Source organism: Drosophila innubila (assembly GCF_004354385.1).
Source record: "Drosophila innubila isolate TH190305 chromosome 2L unlocalized genomic scaffold, UK_Dinn_1.0 4_B_2L, whole genome shotgun sequence".
Lineage (NCBI taxonomy): Eukaryota > Metazoa > Arthropoda > Insecta > Diptera > Drosophilidae > Drosophila > Drosophila innubila.
In genome coordinates this window covers 6,689,144-6,709,690 of record NW_022995372.1, presented here as the reverse complement: position 1 = coordinate 6,709,690, position 20,547 = coordinate 6,689,144, and the positions used below count along the sequence as shown (strand labels likewise).

At 36.4% G+C, this 20,547-nt stretch overlaps 1 protein-coding gene across 1 annotated transcript; it reads left to right on the top strand.

The window, feature by feature from the left end:
* The first annotated feature begins 4,553 nt into the window (after positions 1-4,553).
* LOC117781145 (T-box protein H15) lies at positions 4,554-20,071 on the top strand. The gene is made up of 6 exons (XM_034617884.1): positions 4,554-4,866; positions 8,290-8,828; positions 8,961-9,094; positions 16,118-16,403; positions 17,504-17,748; positions 19,169-20,071. Exons 1-6 carry the CDS (start codon positions 4,554-4,556, stop codon positions 19,740-19,742), a joined length of 2,091 nt encoding a protein of 696 aa, XP_034473775.1. The 3' UTR covers positions 19,743-20,071.
* The last annotated feature ends 476 nt before the right edge of the window (positions 20,072-20,547 follow it).

Genomic DNA, 20,547 nt, shown 5'->3' with positions numbered 1-20,547 from the left:
GTGGCAAACTCAAGGATAATTGCCGAGGCAGAGATACCAGAGGGTCAGAGGGCAGCTCTGGCAGCGAGTTGAGGGCGTTTGCCAGTGTTGTCCTTGAGGCAAGGAACACACCTGCAACAGATTCGCAGTGACACGCGTCACACACACCAACACACACACACAAACACACACACGAACACACACGTGAGCATAAAATTCAATTGGTTGCAATTATGGGAAGTTTTTTCTTCTTCGGCACAGACAAAGGATTAGAGAACAAAACAATTTGCTACGCAATTCATATGCAGCAACAACAACAACAACAACAATAATAATAACAACAATAACATCAACAACAATTGTAGCAGAGAACGCACATGTTGCTAGTTTTTTGGTTAGCAATAAAATTGATATATCTAGTCCTGCAATATGGCTGCCATATGGACAAGGCACATATCCTTGTGGCTTAGTTTCAATTTTTCCGCATTTTCCTGTTTTTCCCTTTTTGGCTGCGCTTATTGGCCATTTAGCGCACGTAAGCGAAAAAATAGTGAAATTTCTCTGAATAAAAACTAATGGCACAAAATAACCGCAACAACAACATTTGTAACAACAACATGATTCAATCTGCGGCATTGACTTTTGTCATAATCCTGTCAAAGCGTAAACAAAATTTCAACTCTACAAAATCTGCAGCATGTCATTTGTTTTTAAATTCTCTTATTTCTGGGATTGGTTTTTGGGATTGGGATTGGGATTGGGCAATAGATATTCCCCATACATAATATGTGGATGAATGTTGCCCATTCAGGTTGCAACAGATTGCGTTACGCGTTGCCAATCTAAACAATTTTCTGTTGAGCAAAAACATACTTTCAAAATAAATACATGCCTCATATAAATGTATGTATGCATGCTTTTATGTATGTGTGTAGTTGCAGACGATGGAAGACTTATGAGTTAAGATTCTATTGATGCAAATTACTTTCAATTGTTATTGTTATTTTTATCGGAGAGCTACAGCAAATACTTTTCTTCTTATACTCCATTTTAAACTGTAGAAAATCAAATAAATTGTGGTACTTAGATAAAGATATTAACACTTTGAATGCTAATTGAATTATGTCTTTCAAAACGTAAACTTTAAATATTCGTATTTAATAGATTTTTGTTTTGTTTAATAATAATATTTAAATATTTTAGTTCATTTGCATCATATCTTATTTTCTTTGTGATTGTGTCATAAACATCAAACTTACACAAGATTTGAAATTAAAACTCTTTATAATTTTATCTCTTGGAAGAACATGCATTTGTCAACTAAAATATTTTAAAATTAATATGTGTTTTGTAAATTTGTTACCGTTAAATGTCGTTTAAATTTATATCACGATATAATATTTTAAATATAATGTATATAATTTTAAATAAAATTAAATTTTTGTATTTTATGTTCCCTGCTTAATTATATATTTTTAAATTAATTTTTTCGTTTAAAAAATTAGTTGAATATAATTTGTATATTTAATTATTAGCCCGGTGAGTTTAAAATCGTATTCCTTTTAATTTTAATATTAATGCTAGAAATTGTCTTTATTGAAGTAAACAAATAAATAAATAATATTTATTTAATATAAATCTAAATGTTTTACAAATTCTATCAAATTGTACGTCAATATATATCTTAATTATGTGATTACTTTGATTAGTTAATCCTAGTTTAATCCTTGCAAATGCCTTCATTTAGAACTGAATTAATGCTCAAGAAACGCGCCCATTTCAATTTGATTAAATAAAATGCGTTAAAAATATAAAGTGAAACACACGATTTGCCAATTTTTCAAAAGAGTGAGAGAAAGGGGGAATGTTAGAGCGGCAAGGGAATACAAAATATGGTGGCATATGCAAATGAGCTGCCAGGAAGTGGCAAACAAATCATTGAAAAATTGTCACCGACTTGCAACTCGCTGAAAAAAAAAAACACGAAAATAAAGCAAACAAAAGCACCCTACCCTAGACTACACTACCCAACCTCAGCCTGTCTACTGTCTCCCGTCTCCCGTCTCCTTTCTGTGCCGTGTCCTGTGTTCTGTGTCCTGTGCCCACCATCAACGTGGCCATTAGTCGCAACCACGAACCGCATGCAAATGAAACCGCAGCACCGAAGGAGGCAGGAGCAGGGGCAGGAGAAGAGGAAGGAGTGGGGGGCAGCAGAAGGGCCTGAGGAAGTCGGCGCGCATCCTGCCCAGACCTCGAAGGGGCGCAGCTGACGAATTGTGAAAAAAAGATGGCTGTATCTATAGATACAATAGGGTCTCTGGGTGTGGGCCTGTAACGGTAAATGGGTCTGAGTCCTCGGATCGACGGCGACGTTATAATTTTCTGCTGCGTTCACACGCCATCGTCGCATTTTTTTTCATTTTCTTTTAAGTAAACATTTAAATTAAAAACATTTACATATGCAGGGTGAAAGTGTGTGTGCGAGTTTGAGTGTGCGTGTGTGGTGTGAGTGTGTGGGTAGCGCTGATATTCAATTATGATACATTTCAATTGGAGGGCGCGACAGTTTTCAGATAAACTTCGTGAGTTGTGCGTTTTTTTTATGACGTGGGCCCAAAAACCCAATATTTCGCATTGATAAAGGCCAAGAAAATTACAGTTATTTATGTGTATATAGACAAAAAACATTTTTGGCATAAATAAATTGAGTAAATTATGAGATGCAAGTGAAAAAACAATATGTAAATTAAGTAAAAATATTTTAGTATATCAGTTATTTAAACACAAATATTGTAAAATCATAAATTACTACTAGGAAGAGTCTATTTAAAAAAAAACTTGCAGTTACGTATAATTTAAAATCGAACAATCAATTTTAATCATTATTTAGAGTTCCCAGTATCCAATCAATTGAACAAATATATTTTCAACATTTAATGCTATTCGTTTCTACTTTTTATTTAGTTAGTTTGGCAATTGTTGATGTATAATTATTAATGTTTACCTATTATTAATTATTTCCTATTTACATGCAATCAATTTTCCCAATTGGCATTATCAGCTCATTTATCCTTAACTTTACACTCAATGCATAACACACTCACTCACTCAACCGCTCACTCACTCAACTCACTGCAGTAAGCTCACTCAACACAGAACGGAACGTGGTGAGTTTCACAACGCAACGAAATGGGAATGAAACAAAGCGTCAAGTATGAAAAAGAATCACTCATGCTCATGGCAGCAAAAAAAAAAGTTGTAAATAGCCGACGAAATGTACAAAACACACCCCTCCCAGGGCAATCACACACAGGCAGTCACACAACCACTTCCGTATGTGCACACACACATACACAGTCTCACTCCATGGCAACAATAGCAACAACTAAGCAGACCAACTGTCAACAGCCCAAAAACAAAATGACGAATTTATGAACTTGTTTACGCTCGCCAGAGCGAGACAACACTAAGTTCGACACGCGCTCAAATTGCCGGCCACTCAATTCGCTCAGTGTATGGCCATCTCGCTCACACGCATGTGCAAGCAAGCATGCAGGCGAATATGCGCTCAACTGCTGAGTGTATGGGAATTTCGAATTGGAAAACCAAAAACGAGCATGACTTATGTCGACGTCGCGACGTCGCTGCCGCTGTCACTGCCTCCGTCGCAGTCGCTGCATTGGAATGCTGTCGCTGCAGCGTCAGCGTGTACAGTATATTGCCTACTCACTCGCACGCTCATTGCTCATCGTTAGCGCTGCTCGTGTTGTAGTTGTAGTTCTTGCTGTTACTGTTGTTGTTGTTGTTGTTGTTTTGCCTGTCTGTCTGTCTCTTGCGGTTAACCGCTTTACGTTGCGTGTGGAGCTTACGTGAGAGTGAGCGTGAGCGCTTCCACAAAACTTTGGCGCTTTGCGAGCTGCGTAAAGTTGCGACCTCAGTGCTGTCAGGTATTTTGCGCTTGTCGCGCAGAGCCGGACAAAAAGGCGCATAAAAGAAACACGCACACAACGCAGCGCAACGTAACGTATCGTAGCGACGTAATACATAAAAGTGCCTTAGACTCGCTAGTCCGTTAAGTTGTCGTTGTCGTAACGTCACGTAAGGGCGTAAGACTATTTTTAGCGTTACGTCGCGGCGTCGCTGGTGTTGAAAACTTTTGCCGTAAGATCGTCAGCTGTGGGCATCGCTCAGGGAAGGGGAAAAGGAAGAGGAAAGGGAGAAGCAGAAGCAGAAGGAGTGGTAGAGGGAGTGAAAGAGAGCGGGGCGGCAGGTGGAGGTGGCAGTCGCACTTCGGGGCTTGTTGCGAATGCGTTTACATGGCAAAAAGCAAATCGCAGCCGCCACAAATTCATTCAATGGTCAGCTGTGTGACTGTAAAGCGGTTTTCTCGGCAAACGCAAAACGCAAAAATATCGCAACAACAACAACGACACGAAAAACATCGCAACGTCGCGCGTCGTAAATTAAAGTTGAGTTTTTTGTAAACAATGTGTGATTAATAAAACAGTTGTATATTAAATTAAATTAAAATTATAAAATTAAAAATAAAACAAACAAATCAAAAAAAATTAAAAATGCTTTTAAGCAATCAACCGGCAAACACAAAGCCACAGCAGCCGTCGCCGACAACGCCACAAAGCTTCAAATCGAAGCTACAGCAACAAATAGCAACAGCAGCAGCTGCCGCAACAGCAACAACAGCAACAACAAATATTGCCAACGGCCACAACAGCAACAACAACAATCATCATCATCTGAATAACCATCATCATCAGCTTCACCATCATCAGCATAATATTTCCTTTGCCACGGATTTCTCAATTGCCGCGATTATGGCGCGAGGCGGAAACGCCTCAAGCAGCCGGGAACCATCCGAAAGGAGTTTGAGTGAGTAGCAAAAGTAATTGAGAATCCCATTTGACTCCCCTCTCCAATCTCTATCTCTCACTTACTCATTCTCTTCAGCTGTATGTCTACATTTAGTATATTTAGAAAAAATATCTATACACAGTATTTAACGAGGCTTTGATGGGATTTAGATAGTTCTATTCACATTTAAAATAGTTGGTGTAATTGCCTGACTGGGTTTCAGATCTTTGACTACTATATGTTATAGGTATTTAGTTAATATTTATTTAGAATTCTTAGCTTAGATTATGGCCCAAAAACAAAAGTTTTCCCTTTGCAACCATAATTTACATGATCCTTGACAAAATTATTACAAAAATAGTTATATAAGAGTAGCTTATGCTTAAAAGAATACTTATTTTGTTTAAAATAAATTGTTACCACTAATTTTCAATAGTTTCCACGCAACTTTATACACGCATGTAAAAAAAACTGAATAACAAATATATTGAGATCATATATACATATCAAGTCTTTTATTTTTTTTATATACCTCTATTTAAATCTTCCTAAAAAACATCTTTACGAGGTAAAAGTCTCGTGACCAAAGTCTTTTCATGCCCCAAGGTTTCTGATATCCAATTTTGTTACGAACAATATTCAATTTTATACATAAATTGAAAACAAAATACATAAATTAAAAAAAAAATATCATTCTGCACCATGCGCAAAAAGATTGAGCTTCTTATTACATAAAAATTAGTTTTTACACAGTGTCGAACGTAATTAATTTTTTTAATTTATATATTTTGTCTTAAATATATATATTTAATTGAATATTGTTCGTATTTTGTTGAGCTAGGTTTCGGATTTGGGTGATCGAGGTATTAATCGACGCGCATTTTTGATAAGAATTTTTCAAAAATAATAAATTTTATCAGAAAGCCCCAGCGGCCTAGTTGCAATCCGCGCCACCTTATCTCATGAACCAGATGAGTTAGCAAGAGTTTTTTTATATATAGGTTATTTCTATCTTCATAGAAAAAGAAAATTAAATAAAATAACTAGTTTTTGATATTATCGATATATCAAGTGTATTACGTTAAAATTATTTTAAAACTTAAGTGAATAACATTTTTAAAATCTTACAACTTGAAATGCTAATAAGTGCAAATTGAAAATTCTTTTTAATAATCAAACAGATCAAGTTCTGAAGTCATTTTAGTTGATTTGTTCTCCACTTAAAAAGTCAACAAACATATTTTATAATATTCAATTAGCTAGCTCACTTTTCAAGTCTCTTCACCCAATTCAATTCTTATGAATTTCTCCAATAACAATAAAGAATTCAAGCAATCGTATTTCAGCTTAAAAAGGTTTTGAATACTTTTTGAGCTGCTCATCAGAAATTTGTATTCATATTTTAGTATTCATACCTAATTTTATATCATCAATCGTTCAGGTGTGAAATTTTATTTCCTGTTTTGCATTTTGGGTGTCAAAATTTATGGGATCGAACATTCCCTGGACTATTCAAAAGTTTTAATCAGCAGAATTTAATCATCATATGAGTTATTAAATGAGAAATTTCTATACCAACAATATTTTATTTACATTTAAATTAATTTAGTAAGCTTATGCAAAAAACCCAAAATTAATTCGATAATTCTAATCAATCGAACTTAATGCCGTTACCCTTAATAAAATTCGTTCAGTTCATAAAATATGAAAGATATGAAAAACCTAAGCCTATTAATTTATATTGGTTCATATACTAAGGAACGCACTAAAATTGTTTATTATTGACAAATAAATTAATAAATTAATCGTCAAGGTGTGTAGGACCTACCCATTATTTATAGACAGGTACTTGTATTCCTCAATTTTATGACCGGTACTTGCACCTACTATATTGCCAGGCCATTTCACAACCTTGTCACAACCATTATTAAATTATTCAAAATATATAAACCGAATTAAATTTTTTATAAGAGCCGAAAACCGAAATGTTTGTATCGGTACACTTTTCCATAAATTATTTGTTGTTTTCTGTATGTATATGCTAATTTTGCTTTCTATTAAAAAAAAACTTAAGGTTTAAGTTGGGCCTATCTCGATAAAATACGAACATATAGTATGTATGTACATATGTAAAAATCAGCTAATACGCGTATAATTTTGTTTTATACAATACAATTATTTTTTTGTCTTAATTTAATTGAACTAAATAGAACCGTATACCGAAATAGTTGTTTCGGTACGTCCCGGAACCGAAACCGAAACCGATATTTGTTTTCCTTTGATTCCCTGATTAAATCACAGCTTTGTCGGTTTTTTTTAATTTTTGAAAGAATCCCCATAATAGATCGTCGAGGCGCCACCTCAGGATGACCTCTAAAAATTTTTTCTTACAGATATTGCTTATATATCGTATCATTTATTACTGATACAGGGTTTCTATGTCTACTGAATATTCTTATTTCATATACTCAGTCCGATAAATCATACAAAATTTCCGAGGAAATTTACGAATTGACGGAAAAGCTGAGCTATTTTCCCATGTTAGTAAATTTGATAACGAAACTTTTACGAAAATATAAAACTATTTCTTGCCTATAAATCAATTGAGATATATTTTTTTAATGCTTGAAAATAACAACAATTAATCATTTAAATTAAACAGAAGCTGAAAATTGAAATTTAACTCACGATATTTTAAACTAAATTTCAACTTTTATTTGCAGCTATAGTAAATACTTTAATAATTTTTACTAATTTATTTGCATAATTATCAAATAATTCAACCTGTAAGTGTGCTTAGCTTAACACTTACCACCAAATGTGGCACAGCTGCATTTGAGGCGTATTTATTTTTATTTCATTTTTTTTTTTTTCAATACTCGCATGTTTCCATAAATTGCATATTGATGACAATGCAACGTTGATGACTTGATAATTGCGGCAAATGCGCGGGCAATAAAATAATCAAAGCCTATTTGAATGCAATGTGAGTGACGGGGCGTGGCATAGTCTGTCTGTCTCTCCGACTGTCTATCATGACAATCACACACACACAAGCAGACACACACAGATACGGAAACACATTAAGATACACATCTACATACGTACTATACTATTTAGATGCCATAATTGGCTGCAGTTGGCACCGCCAAATCGACCCCACCTCCAATTGCAATTCAGCGAAAAACAATGGAAAATCGACAACAACAACAACAACAACAACAGCAACAACAATAACAATGGCAATGACAACAGACAGAAATTAACATATGAAATTGCATTTCGGGGGCAAATAATTGAATTTGGCGTATCTGTAAAATGCATCTGTGCGTCATCGTTTGCCGCATGCAACACGTAGTTGTTGCATGCCACTTGATAACTCTCTTTAGAATGTGCTGACTCTCTTTCTCTCTCTCTGTCTGTCTCTCTCTCTCTTTGTAGGTCCCTTGTCTGTGGAGCGTTATTCAACGCAAGATGCGGACGATGATGTTGACGTTGATGTTGTCGACTGCAGCGACTCGGAAACGCCATCAGCGGCAGCGGCAGCGGCAGCAACAGCCGCAGCAGCAGCAGCAGCTCAGCAACATGCACGTCATGCATTGCGTGCTGCACAGCAACAACAACAGCAACAGCAGAGACAGCAGCAACAGACACATGCCCATCATCATGCAACGTCAAACAAGCAACGCCAACAACACAATCAACATCACAACAACAATCACAGCAACAACAGCAACCACAACCACAACCACAACAACAACAACCACAGCAATCACAGCAAATCAAGCAGCCATAGAGGGCGTGGCACGGCCACACCAAGTGCGGCTGGAGCTGCAACTGGATCTGTTGCTGCTGGCACGCCCTCACCGCCCCCAGGAGGCGGTGGTGGTGGTGGTGTTGCAGGTGGTGGTGGTGGCACCAACAGCCCCAACTCGTTGCATGCCGAAGACGAGCGCCTGTCGCCCGAGGAGCCAGCGCAGGTAACGAAACGCCACAAAGTTAGCACAAATCCAATTCGCGATCTCTCTTCTTTGCACATGTGACACGTCTGGCACTAAGTTCTTTTCATTTCTCTTCCTTTTTCTACCCATCATCATCGTCATCTTCTATAGCTGCCCACGCCCAAAATTCTTGGCTCTTGCAATTGCGATGATCTCATGTCGGTGCAATGCCATCTGGAGACAAAGGAGCTGTGGGATAAGTTCCATGAGCTGGGCACCGAAATGATCATCACCAAAACGGGCAGGTGAGTTAACTAAATCCTCCACTTCATCTTTATCGTCATCTTCTTCTGCTGACTTAAGCTGAATATCAGGTGTAGCTCATGTCACGTGTCAGCGTAATTCTTTGAAGGAGCTGAAGAAACAAAGTTGAGTACCCCAATGCTGGAAATAAATGCAATGCAGGGTACCTTTAGTCGCGCATATTTGAATTTACCACATATAAATGTTTAATTAGTCAATTTTACTTTAAATTCAAATTAATCATATTTCTTTAGACTCAAATATAGGGTATATTATAGCCAAGCTTATGACAGAACAATTCATTAATGAGTTGCAACTGCTGAATATACAAATTAGGGTATTTCATAGTCGAGTAAATTCAAAATGTAAATGCTAAGATTACACATAAATTTAAATGTGTTGAGTTGGTACAGGGTATCTTCTAGTCGAGCATATACAAACATTGGGAAAATAAGAGTATACAAGTGCTGGTAAATATGCAATTTTAATTTCCTAAAAATCAATTCAAATTGATTACATTTGAATTTACGTCAATTATTTATTGGCAACTTTCCTATTTCTCATAATTATTTTAGCCACTACTGTCATTCATTATCAATTAGCTGCCTTGAGGGGCACATGCCACAGCCACTGCCACAACCCGTGGCATCAACTAATTCCACACATTGCCCGCCCCAATCAATCCACCAATAATCAGATACTCCAATAAAAAATATCATCCTGAATCACACCTTTCACTAACTCAAAATATGAGCATTTACACACATTCAAATTCATGTTCATATTCGTTATACTATACATATTCACATTCATATTCAAGTAGATTTACCTGTAAAATATCAGCAAGTTTTTAGTTAGTTTCTCATTACGGCTGCCGCTTTCCTCTCTGAATTGAACCTACTCCCTTCTTCGCCTCCTTCTTCTTTCTTCTCCTCCTTCTCCACCCTTTTCTCCTCCTTGTCTTGCTGTCTGCCCCCAAATTGATTGACAAGGCATCGAAATAATGTGCCGTCGATTTTCGATTTTCGATTAGCAAACGGCAAAGCCCCCAAAATTGGCGGCTGTTTCTTGTCAGCTGTTTAAAAGCTTACACACACACATACTGCAGTCACTTACACACACACACACACACTTACAGGGTGAGTGCTTAAACGACTTTTCATTCGCAACTCAACAAAGTCGACTTTAAAAATTATTGCTTTGACGATATTCGTGCGAATGTCGTGTAAACTGCGAAATGAGAATGAAAATAACCACAAATAAAGTGAGAATTTACCTAATGTCTAATGATAGACAGCAACATACCCTATAAAGTTTAATCCATAGCTTTTTTAACAAAAGTTATTGCTGAAGATTAAAATTGCTATAATCAATAATGTTATTAAATAAATATGTTACTTTTAATTTGTAGCCAAATATGTAGACCACAGTATACCCTATATTTCGCTAAAAAAAAATAGTCACACACGCTTAAAGTATACCCTGTAGTTATCAGATATTATATTATCTTATAATTTCAAATTGATAATCAATGCAAATCGACTGAAATAAACCCTATAATTGTTATTTTCTTTAAACAATCTTGATAATACTTCTGATTCCCTGTAGTAATAATAATTTATAATATTTTATGGCATCATAATATATTGACTAAAATATACCTTGTAATATAGCTTTGATTTCACACACAAGTACTCTATTAATAAAAATAATTATTAATAAAGTAGTATTGTAGTACTTATAATATATTGCCATAGTAAAAAGTCGTATTGACTTTTTTGATTTGAAAATTCTTCAATTTGTCTCTATAAATTGTAAAGTAAATCTGTTATTACTTAATTTTGTTTTGCAGTGGAAGTTCTACATATACCCCTTTGAGTTTATTGTGATTTGCAGGTTACAAAAGAGCGAAATATGTCTGAAACATAAATTTCAGCATAGTTGTTGTTGCTAAAGTTGTTGTTGTTGTTATTCACAGAGTTCGTATGTTGATGACATGCGAAATGCGCATTCGACTATAGCCGGTAGTTAGGAACTGAATTCTCTTTCTTCAGCTGGTTTTTTGTGCTTGGCAACTTTAGTTTGTTTGGCGTTTTTTGTTTTGTTTTTTTTTTTTGCTCTGCTGTTAACCCCTTTTTGAGGTTTTTTGCCCCCTAATCCCCCGCCCGAGGCAGCGCTCAACGCGCATTTGCAACACATTAACAAATTTACTCCTTTCGCTGGCTGCCATTCATTTGTGAAAGTCCTAAAGTCCTGAGTTCCTGAGTTCCTGACAGCGCCACAAAGTATAAATTGCAATGTAATAGCTGCCGATTGTCGCGCTAACAACACATTTGCATGTCCTTAGACTTTACTTTCAGTTTAGTTCAGTTCAGTTTTCTGTTATTCGAATGCGACTGTTGTATGTATTTATGTTGCTGGTGTTTTGTGCCCTGTAATTAGCCCAAAGGACAACGTGGCCGATGTCGATGTCGATGCCCTGAGACTTATTTGTTTACTTTTGTGCGGGTTGGCAATGTAAAGTACACTCGTAACCCTTTTGTATGATATGCATCTATGTCAGCACATCGTTTGGCCAACGAACGAACTGATGAATGGTGGAAGGGGGAAAGGGGGAGGGCAGACGGTAGGGGATAAACAGCAGCAACTAACGGCTTTCAATTGCAGGTTCCGTTCTTTGAGTGATACCTTTTAAATTACTTAAATATAGCTTACTCTATATGCATTTGTTTGACTGTAGGGTATACCACATTAAATATATATACATTAGATTTTAAAATGAAATAAAACATTTTTTAAACTGTGTAATAAGAAAAGAAATCAAAGAAAATTTGATGGAACTTAGAAACAAGTAAATTGATTGTAAACCTTTACTATAAAACTGATAGTTCATTAATGATTCAATACATTTCTAAAACAATACTCTGAGAACATTATAGAAACGTCCCTATCTCGCATTATAGTGATTAATCATTTCATTAGCACTAAAGAAAAATTCATAGAAAATAATGTATCTGTTAATTAATGCTTTAAAAAATAATTAGCAAGTAAATAAAAACATATAAACATTAAAAAAAAGTTAAATACCATTTAATAAAATAAAATATAACAAAAAATAAAATTTTTAGTTAATCATGACTAACATGTTATTGCATTAAGTCTAAATGTAATTATTTGGTTAGACAGTTCCCTCCTCTAACAGACTATTATACAAGATTGTTAACGCCTTCACATATGGCTAACAATTCGGCAACTTTTGTGGCAAGGGACGCGAGTCTGTGGCAAATGTTGGCGAAACATGCAAATACGCATGCGTAGCGCACATCAAAAGAGGAGAGAAGAAAAAGGCAGAATAAAACTGAGTGAAAGACCAAAATTTATGATTTATGGTCAAGAAAAGAAGGAAACCGAATCGATGCCTTTTTGTTACCTGTTGTTTGTTGCCTGTTGTTGTTGTTGTTCAGTTGTTGTTGGTTAGTTGTTCAGTTGTCGATGCTGTTGTTGCGGTCATTGAGATAAAATATCACGTGGTTTTTGTGATTTTGTCACGCTGTCAGCGGTTTTCGTTGGCGGTTGCAATGAGAATGAAGTCACAGGCGGGCCTAATTGTCCTGCCAAAATCAGCAGGCGGCAATTGAGACCTTTACTGGAGGGAAAGGGAGAACAACGAAGAGAGGAGTGTGGAGCATAGAGATCGTAGCGGGCAGCCAAGTAATGTTTGTCAATATTTTAGCGACAACTCTTCACGCATTTTAGGTAATTGTTTAACGGATATTTTCAGATCTAGACTTTGGACAGTAGCTGCCAAAAGGCGCGTAACAATTGCAATTTTCATGCTTGAGAACGGTTCAAAATACCAGAAGTTGTAGCTTCCCTTCAGCAACAACAACTACAACAATAACTGAAATTTATTAATTTCTACCAATTTTTGTACAACTTCATTAATATTTCATTGTGGGGCAGCAGCTGAATTGTGGCAAGAGCATTTATCATTCGAAAGACAACAATGAAACAAGTTAATCCCCTACAAAAAGGTGCAGGATCAATGACCATTAAAAGTGGTCTACAAGTTGAGACTGAAACAGAAACACAGGCTGAAGGTGGTCCTTAAATTAAATGTAGTGACTAAATACACGCAGAGAAATAACTAAGACATTTGTGAAATATTTACAATAAACACATGTGTCAAAAATTAATAAGAATGGATATTTCAACAATTTTATTTGTACTTTTTCTTAAGTTTGCAATGTAAATAATACTGTTTTTAAATAATTTTGACAGTGCTTGCTCATAAAAGGAAAACTTATACTCATAACTTATATGAAATATCAGTAAATAGAAAAGCTTTAATCAAACAGAAATATGAAATAAAAATATTTGTACATTTCATTATATTCTAAAAAATATACCTATGCTTCAGTTATGTTAATTTTTTATTTTTATTTTCGCCTAAGTTTGTAGAAATAAGATTTCGAATTTCAGAAAATGTTAAAAATAGTTCTAGTTGGTAAAATTTCAATTAAATGCTTAATTCATTTACCAAGTTTTTCTTTCAGTGTGAGATCAAATTATGAATTAATTAAACAATAAAGACAGGAAAGAGAGAAGAAGAATAAAATTGTGAAAGAGAGAGGAAGAGTCAAAGTTGGAGGCAAAGTCAAATGAGCTGCGCTTCATATATTTTTACAAGGAGCGATAAGATCGGACAGTTTTAGTTATGGTAGAGTTGCAACCCTCTTGAAAATGCGAACTAAAATTAGCATTTAGTTGCATTTATTAACTCACCGAGCTGGCGGCTTAATTTGCTGGAACTAAGGTGTTGATAATGAATGCGAGACATAAAAGTTGGAGTCGCTGTCTCCCCAAGGGCGGAAGTGCGGATAAGTTGCGGCTCGTAAGGCCCCGGGATATCCAAGTATAACTAGAACTAGAACTAGCCATAACTCTAATTGGGCGTGGCAAGAAAGCTAATTGAAAGTCGAGAAAGACCAGAGTTCAGAGTCCAGAGTCCAGTGTGTAGAGTGTGTAGAGTAGAGTGTTGAGCAACCCTCCTTTTGGCAAATGGTGTGTAAACTTCATAATTGTAACCTTTGGCACCTAAGCGCACCACAGTCCAAGTGAAATGAGTGAAAGCCATTTCCCTAATTTTCCCATAAACAAATACATAAAATCCACACTTAGACGCATAGCTAAAATAGCAGAAAATAAAAAGAAGAAGTAAAATAATAACAAAACTGTGCCACGCCTCCCACACCTTCTCCTCCTCCTTCAACTCCCTGCCGTTGAGTGTTGTGGGCGTTGTGGGCATGGCCCGCAGGCAGCACGTTGCTGAGTTGCCCCATAAAAATGTATGTAAATGTTTGAATATGATTTACGACATTTCCGCTAGCAGCGCAAACTGCCAAAAGGGGGTAGGAAAAGGGGGAGAGGGAGTGGGAGAGGGACAGCAGTAGAGGGCGTGGCAGTTAACTGAGGGGCGCATTTGGCATTTTCACACATTTATGGACACATTAGCAAGCTATCAAAAGTGTTAGAATCTTTCGTTTAGCTGGACGTTGAAGATACGATAGATTTAGATAGTTTTCTTAGCCAGAGTTGCCAACGTCAAGCTCGACTTCATTGCTAGAGATGACAGCTGTGAGATAAGAACCGCTACAATGGTGCTAATTGTGGCATGCAACATTGCTTCGTTGACAGTTATTACTTTGGCAAATACACAAGCAAATACATGTATGTATGTTGGCAACCCTGCACAACAACCACATGATGGCGGCCAAGTGCATTAAACACGCCCACATTGCATGAATATTTACTGTGTGCTTGTCGGGTACTCGTTCTGCTTGTGGGCGCAGCAAAATGAATGTCTTTTGTGGCCTGTCTAGAGAAACGAATAAAGCTCTGATGGAAATCATAGTTGTATTTACTTTGTCTATCTATGCTAGACGTGACATTTGCTGGCATTATTGCAAAATTATTATCAATAACCCATTATTAATACAATTATTATCTTGCCTGTGATTTATGGCGTTTAATATCACGATTTATGAAGAGAAATAGTTGAAAATTGAGTATTAATCATATAATTCATAATGTTCATAGCAATAATCAACAAAATGCAGATTTGAATCATGAATAAAATATATAGCTTAATTAGAAATTAAATCTATATCTTTCGAAATCTGTAGATTTTTAAATATATCTATCATCCTTCGTATATATCGACTTATTGATTTATTGTTAATGTAACAAAACTTTTTACAGCTAAATATTTAGGTAGATTACAAATTGTATTCCCTTCCTTTGTCCACTTATATTTTTGTCAATCTGTCCACTTACTTATGAAAGTTTATTTTTAACGAATTTGTATATTTTTATAAAATATTTCTCGATTTACAAATTTGTCCATTTTTAAAACTATATCTTTATAAGCTGTACCTTTACTTATTTAATTTTAAGTACTCAACTGATTATAGCACTAATTTGCTAACACTCCAAATTTCATAGTAAACCGTGCTTTGATTTCAAGTATACGTCAGTTCCATAGCTTCTTCTATAAGTTCCCCTCGTAGTACAGTTAATTAGTGGATGATTATGACAAATGTTGCAACATTCATTTACAATTCAACTAAAAGCAACCAAACACAACCACAACAAATGTGTGTTTGCTTTATATTCCAATATAAAAATGAAACCTGAAGATAAATGACAAAAACTGGGCTGGGTCATTAGCGTCATTTACACTTAGCTGGCCACAACAACGTCAACAATAACAACAACAACAACTACAGAGTTGTATGAGGTGTTTCAGGTGGGGTCAGGGCAACTTGGTCGCGGAAATGTGTCAAAAACGTGCTAAAAGTCATAAAATTAAATATGCGTCTTATTTACATACAACCCTCGTCGAGCAATAAAGAAAAGGCAGCACACGATTTGTTTTTGGGGTTTTTTTTTTATATTTTCTCCATAGTTTTCTGTATAGATTTCATGTAATGTAACGCTAACATTTCCTTTGGGTCTACTTTTAGGCGCATGTTCCCCACGGTGCGTGTTAGTTTCTCGGGTCCGTTACGCCAGATACAACCCCCGGATCGTTATGCCGTTTTGCTGGATATTGTACCGTTGGATTCGAGACGCTATCGCTACGCGTATCATCGCAGTTCTTGGCTGGTGGCTGGAAAAGCGGATCCACCGCCTCCGGCTCGTATCTATGCACATCCCGATAGTCCCATTAGTCCGGAGGCGTTGCGCAAACAAGTTGTCTCCTTCGAGAAGGTGAAGTTGACAAACAACGAAATGGATAAAAGCGGACAGGTGAGTTCAATTCTTGTTCCATGTCTGTGAGTCAAATCGGTCAAAGGTTATCGGCATCTGAAGACATTGACACAGTGTCTGTTGAGAGAAAAATCTATCTAAAATTAATTGGGGTGCAATTGACATCAATTCATTATTCAGAGGTTTTTCAATGCAAGTTAAAATAAGAAAAGGTTCTAAAATAATACAAAATGTCTAAAATAATAAAAAATAATGTTAATGTTAATAATTTAATACTATAAAACTACAAAGTTCTCACTTAAATTAATGAACTCAATAAATATATGATTTTAGTTGAAGTAAATAATAATTGTAGCTTATATTAATGCAAAATTTTTAATAATTTGAGTTGTATTAAACCATTTTCAATTATACAGAGGTATTCCTAAAAATGTTGTTGGCATCACATATGAGTCACTCTATAGTTTACACCCCAGGAAACTGAGAAAATTCGCGCGAGGTTCGCTGTTATTATCAAGCTAAATTCATCCTCTCTCCTTAAGCATCCTGGGCCAAGGAAAAAATATACATTTATGAATAATTTAGGCAAAAGACAGAAGACATAAAAATACAAAAGACTGGGCTGACATTGTTTGCATGTTGACGGCAACATAAGCCGGGGCAGGGCAGTCTTTGCTTATTGCCAGGGCTGCCAACTACCCAGCGAGAGAGAGAGGTAGATAGAGAAATAACCTGTCATACAAGCGGTATATGCAAATTCCGAAAAATGAATGAAAATTGTTGGCAATTTGGTGGCAAATGCAAAATGCGCGACCAACACATGCACAAGGAAATCATCCCTTCCCCGCTTACCCTACACGCCCTACTCGTCCTACTTGTCTTATACCCTATATCATTGTGTAGCAAGCTTGTAGCATCTCATGCTGTTGGCCATGGAAATCCTTGGAAAGTGGCGACGCTCTGTTTACGAGCCAGCTACCGTTTTTATCGCCACCATAAAGGATGCTGTTGCCCCTGAAAAGCCGTCAAAACAAACGCCGACTACTTTTTATTGTTGTAAATTTTTTATAAGACCCAACGGAAGATGGAGAAAAATAAGAAAATAAATATATGGTTGTTGTTACTGTTGATTTTTACAGGTCGTGCTAAATTCTATGCATCGGTATCAGCCACGCATTCATCTAGTGCGGTTAAGCCATGGCCAGAGCATACCCGGCAATCCCAAGGAGTTGCAGGATATGGATCATAAAACCTTCGTATTCCCAGAGACGGTATTCACAGCCGTGACGGCCTATCAGAATCAATTGATTACAAAATTGAAAATCGATTCGAATCCGTTTGCAAAAGGATTTCGCGATTCGTCGCGTCTGACTGACTTTGATAGGTGAGTTTTATATATAAGACACGACTCAAAGACCTCAACAGAACTATAAAGAAGAAGAAGGGGAGCTGTAGAAATCGAGTCCTCAACGCTACTTAAAGCAATAGTTGACCCAGCAATTTTATGAGGCTTGTTTGCTGATTTATGACCTCATTTACGATTGAACCTCGGCTCGTTTCGGCTTCTTTCTGTTCTCTTTTTAGTTTTCTTTACCTTACAGTAGCTCAAGTTGTTGCTGATTAGCGAAAATGTGTGAAAGTCTGCATCAAATGTCATAGAAATAAAAATGAAAATGTTGGGTTTCAATTGGTTTTTGTTAAAAGTAGAGCTAACAGAGTTTTCAGAAATACTTTTTAGAGATTTATGAAAAATTAAACATGGATCGATCAATGGAATTACTCAATTGTTCTTAGATTTCCTTGAAGTAAAATCTTTCCTTAAAAATTAAACTGTATTCTAAATTTATTTGCGATAGAATTTATCTCTTAGATATTTTAAAATAATAGTTTTGCTATAATCTTAGAGAGTTGCGCATTTTTTGTGTAGAATGAACACATAAAATTAAAATGGATTTTTAGCCTTATCAAAAATATTTAGTTTGCTTTGAGGAAGTTTCAAAAATATTGATTATTATTATTTTAATTTTTTACATAAACTTTGTTTTATTTTTTTTTTTGTGTTGTTCATTGTTTCTTTAATTTCTTAAAATTATTTAAATTTTCATAATTTCTTAAATATGTAATCGTTGTCTCTTTAAAAATGACTTATTTATTAAGCCTCTGTGGGTTTTTAATTCAGATTGTCAAATTGATAAGTCTTACAACTTGTGGCAACATGTTGCATATGCGGGTTGCGCATAATTTGCGCAGGATATCAACAAATTTGAGGAACTTTTTGAGTATTTTGGGGCAGCCCTTTTTCCTTATGTTTTTTTTGATCTGTACAGAAGACAGCGAAGACTTCAAAAGTGTTGCAAGGCGGCGACTTCGTGGACTATTAAGACAGCAACGCAGACAGACAGTCAGACAGTCAGACAGTCAGCCAGCAGCAGCAGCAACATGGCAACAGCAACAACAGCAACAACAACAACAACAGCAACAAGAGGCAACATTGAATGTTTTTAGCCGGCACGGCGGCGTCTTAAGTGGCGTAAATTACAGATCGGCGCTTTTAACTTTGAAGCCGATTCGTACATGAAATGAAAACACGAAAATAATGAGTGAATGTTGTTGTTGCTGGCGTTGTTTAGTGTCGGCAATTGGCAGTTACTTTCAACGTAATTATGTTATTGCTCTTTGCGGTGCCTCCGTGTTGCAGCAACAAGTTACTCATCAATCTATCGCTCTCGCTATCGCTCTCTTTCTCGCTTCCTTTCTCATTTCAATTGGCTCATTCTTTACTGTTTTTCTTCCTCTCTTCTTAGGGATCCCATGGATTCATTCTTTTTCGATCAACATATGCGAGCTACACCGTTGCGCTTCTTTCCGGATCCGTTGATGTCGCAACTAACGCCACAGGAGGCAGATGCCGCCTCGTTGGCGCTCTTGGAGAAGGCACGTCAGCATTTGCAAATGTTTGGCCGTTCGCCGTATACGGAAATGTTGCTGCCACATTTGTATCAACGTGCCGCACCGCCAGCACCACCGCCGCCCTCGGCACTGGGCGCCTTTCAACTGGGCATGTGGCAGCAACAGTGGCCACAATTGACCGCCGGTTTCTTGGCCAGCGCCAATCAGCAAGCGGCTTTCGCTGCTGCTGCCGCTGCCGCAGCTGGCGCCAGTCGCACGCCACCACCCACAATAGGAGGAGGAGGAAGTGGTGGTGTGGCACCGCCTGCACCTGCCACGCCCACATCATCGTGCGGTTCGGCGTCTCCAGATTTGCGGATCAAATCACAGCTGGGACATTATCCGCAACGTTTCAGTCCCTATCAGGTGCCACAGCATCCGCAGTCTGCCTCATCCCCGGCGCCATCGACGAGAGCCGACAGCCCCTAAGTGGTGCAAGTGGTGCAACTGTTGCAGGTGGTGCTGGTGGCTACAAAGCCACATGAAATGTATGTGCAATGCCCGAAAGTGTTTGTAAATAACCCTCGAACCTACATCCCCAAATTCACAAAGCTGTGTAGCTAAGCATGTTGCAGCAACATGTTGCTAACATTCAACTTAGTAGGTCGTTTATGCGTAGCAAACTTAACGAGATAAGAAATAAGCATGAATCAAAAATGTAAATTTGGCATCAGCTTAAGAAATATTACAAATAAAAATACTGACATCATGATATTAAGTCATTGTGATAATCAAATTTTATCATACGTATTTGTTATTATTCGCAAAAGTCTATGTGCATCAGCTGAATATATAATAAAACCTTAGAAAAATTTCACTATAAAATTAATAAATTTGTGTTTGTCAAATTCAAAAAAAAAAAAAAATCATTTATGATATATTCAAATTTTTTTCATTTCACAATAAAATTTAAATTAATATTCCCAACCAATTCCCATTACCACGTTAAGCTGCGCATAAACGAGTATAAACTTTATATATATGTACTTAATGTAGTTTTTAGCCCTAGCCGTGTAACAGTATTAGTTAATTTAATTAGGCTTAGCTTTAGTGCAAACAATTTGCTTGTGTTTACTATTGTATATTTATGTATTTTTTTAAATTTTATTTAATACTTTTTTATTTTTTTGTTATTTTAATTGTTCCTAACTGCAAATTATTGTAAAAACTCCACGCTAATTGTACACTTTGGACAAGCCCAAAACTCCTCAAATTAAATCAAAATAAAAAAATT

Coding starts and splice junctions, on each gene's coding strand:
- LOC117781145 (XM_034617884.1), top strand. CDS start 4,554: ATGCTTTTAAGCAATCAACCGGCAAACACAAAGCCACAGCAGCCGTCG. Junction 16,404..17,503: donor AAATGGATAAAAGCGGACAG/GTGAGTTCAATT, acceptor TGATTTTTACAG/GTCGTGCTAAATTCTATGCA. Junction 17,749..19,168: donor CGTCTGACTGACTTTGATAG/GTGAGTTTTATA, acceptor CTCTCTTCTTAG/GGATCCCATGGATTCATTCT.